General features: G+C 39.9%; 1 protein-coding gene across 1 annotated transcript in view; it reads right to left on the minus strand.

The window, feature by feature from the left end:
* Nucleotides 1-919: 919 nt before the first annotated feature.
* The window catches only part of LOC117957201 (F-actin-uncapping protein LRRC16A-like), a 57716-nt gene continuing 55910 nt past the window's right edge, over nt 920-2725 (minus strand). The window contains exons 28-29 of the mRNA XM_034892798.1: nt 2504-2659; nt 920-1410 (exon numbers count right to left, since the gene is read on the minus strand). Coding sequence (XP_034748689.1) covers nt 1283-1410; nt 2504-2659 — 284 coding nt within the window. The 3' untranslated portion in view covers nt 920-1282. The remainder of the gene's footprint in view (nt 1411-2503; nt 2660-2725) is intronic.

The following is a 2725-nucleotide window of genomic DNA, read 5'->3' on the forward strand; positions in this document are numbered from 1 at the left end:
GGGGAAAACACCTTTAGCAGCTCTTAGCTAGTCTGGTTAGCATCGTTAGCATCATTAGCATCATGAAGCCTGACTCATGATCGTGCGGTGGCTTCACGCAGAGCTTTCGCCTTTGTAAGTGGTCTTAATATATTTTTATACTTGTGCGTTGGTGTGTGCTTAGATCCCTCTCTGTGTGTGTGTGTGTGTGTGTGTGTGTGTGTGTGGGGTAAAGCGAGTGAGAGAGTGACGACAACTCTCGAGTCCCAGTGAGAGAAACAAAGTGTCTCCCCGGTGCTTTCTGACCACGGTGGGACATCTGAAGCAGGAGAAGTTAACCCTCTCCTTGATTTCATGTTGTTTATGGAGAAGGAGAACCAGGAAATGAGAAGAGGGGAAATGCAACGCTACCAAGACAAGACCGAGCGACGTGTAGCTACAGTTTTTAAGAGGTGCACGCCATGTTACTTTAGAAGCATGAATCAAGCTGAAGCAGCCTTGGGCATGACGGATGTCACGTTAAAATGAAAAGACAAAAAAACGGACTCATTTCTTTCAGTCTCAATGTCAGTTTGAGCTTTTGAGATATCAAAAATATCAAAATTTAAAAAATAAAAACATTTGGCTCTAGCAGCAGAGTTCTCTTTGTTTTTTTCTACACTTTCTTGATGTTCCTCTCTCCCATTTTCTAAATTTTGGACAGTTTAACGTTCCAAGAAAAGAAGTGAATGTTAGCAGGATATATCATTAAAAAAAAAGATATCTTTGGGAACTTGTTTATATTTCGAGTCTTATCTCCAGAGGACCTGCAGGTAGAAGTCACTGACTTACCATCAATAGTTCACCAACAAAACACAAAATCCTGCTTCAGTCTGGACCTCCTTAGACGCTCAGACTCCTTCTCCTCAGTGCCTTGGACAAACTCAACTTTTAGTTTTTTTATAGCTGGACCTTGTTATCTAAGCAACCACGGATTGTCTCTGTCCCGGAGCATCTGGCGTGCTCTTTACGGTCCCATCAGAGCTGTTGACAGAGACGCTAATGGAGCTGTTTTGGCGTCCATGTTGGCGGGACAGCTGGGACTGACCCAGGATCTGAAAACAGAACTGAAAACCCCCTGACACGTGTGAAACACTGTACAGAGTCCCCTCCGCTTCCATGTGCCTCTCCAGGAATTGTTAAAAAAAAAAAAAAAAATAGGATAGGATAAAATCATTGTCCACTGTGTCCGTGATTGAGGTCCTTAAAGTGTCCCTGGCGTGGGGAGGACAGCCGAGGGGATTTCGGAGACATCTGGCGGGCGTCAGACTGGAGGGCCGGCGTCGTCAGACTCGTCCTCTGATTCGCTGTCAGACTTGAGATCAGCGGTCGGAGATGGACTCTCCTCCACAGCTGGACTGAGATCAGGGTCTACCGGAGATGGAGGCCTCACTGGAGAAAGAGAGAGAGAGAGAGAGAGAGAGTCTATATTAATCCAGCTTATAATATTATATATAATATATATATACAATATATAGTTTTTCTGATGATTTGGCAACATTGTTATTGAAATGTTCATGCAAATAAAGCCGCTTGAATTGAATTAAAAGCGAGAGAGAGAGAGTGATAGAGAGAGAAAGAGAGAGAGAGAGAGAGAGTGATAGAGAGAGAAAGACAGAGAGAGAGAGTGATAGCGAGAGAAAGAGAGAGAGAGAGAGTAATAGAGAGAGAATATAGATTAGAAAACAGGCATTGGTGGAAGAAATATTCAGATCTTTCCCTTCAGTTCTAGTACTAATACGACACTGTAGGAGTACTCGGTTACAAGTAAAAGTCCTGCATTGAAAATCTTGCTTAGGTAAAAGTACATAAGTATCATCCAGAAAATTATGTTTAATTTTCAAATCATGTCAGCTGTCTGTTATATTGTTGGCTAGTTTCTTTTGTAATAAAACATCAGATTTCATAAACGTCACGTGCTTTGTTTGTAAAACGTTTAATTTGTAAAGTAACTTGTTACTTTAGTTGTCAGATTGTGTTGTGGTGGAGTAAAAAGTACCATAAGTCTCTCTGAAATGTAGCGGAGTTGCATGGACGTAGGAAAATTAAGACCTTTTTACAGTGATTTAAGACCTAGAACACAATACTTCAGGTAAATTAAGATGTTTAAGGCTTAAAATTTAGATATTGAAATATTTGATTTTTTAAGACCGAGTGAAAAGCCTATTGAAATATATTATATTATATATTTTATATAATATATTATATTATATTATAATATAATATAATATAATTATAATATATATTATATATAATAATATATTATAATAATATATTATAATTATAATAATTATAATATATTATAATAATTATAATTATAATAATATATTATAATATATTATATTATATTATATTATATTATATTATATTTATATATTAGATTTTTTTAAGTAAAGTAAAAAGGCAGAGCAGACGTTCTGAAATGTAATCGGTGCTACATTAGGAACAGCATGTTTTAGGTGGACAGGGCTGTGATTGGTCTAACCGTAGGCGGGGAGGGACTTGGTTCGCTCCCGCTCGTCCTCCGCTGCAGCCGGAGGACTGGTGGACCTCTCCAGGGACGACCACGGTCTCCCACCGGCACCCAGATCCACAGCTGGACCCGGGGGCTCGAATGCATCGCCGTCCACGGGAGACTCACCTGCAGGCCAACAAGAAACGGAAACAATGAGTATGTCTACATGCACACCACTGGTCCACCCCCCCA

Source organism: Etheostoma cragini, chromosome 14 (genome assembly GCF_013103735.1).
Source record: "Etheostoma cragini isolate CJK2018 chromosome 14, CSU_Ecrag_1.0, whole genome shotgun sequence".
Classification (NCBI taxonomy): Eukaryota; Metazoa; Chordata; class Actinopteri; order Perciformes; family Percidae; genus Etheostoma; species Etheostoma cragini.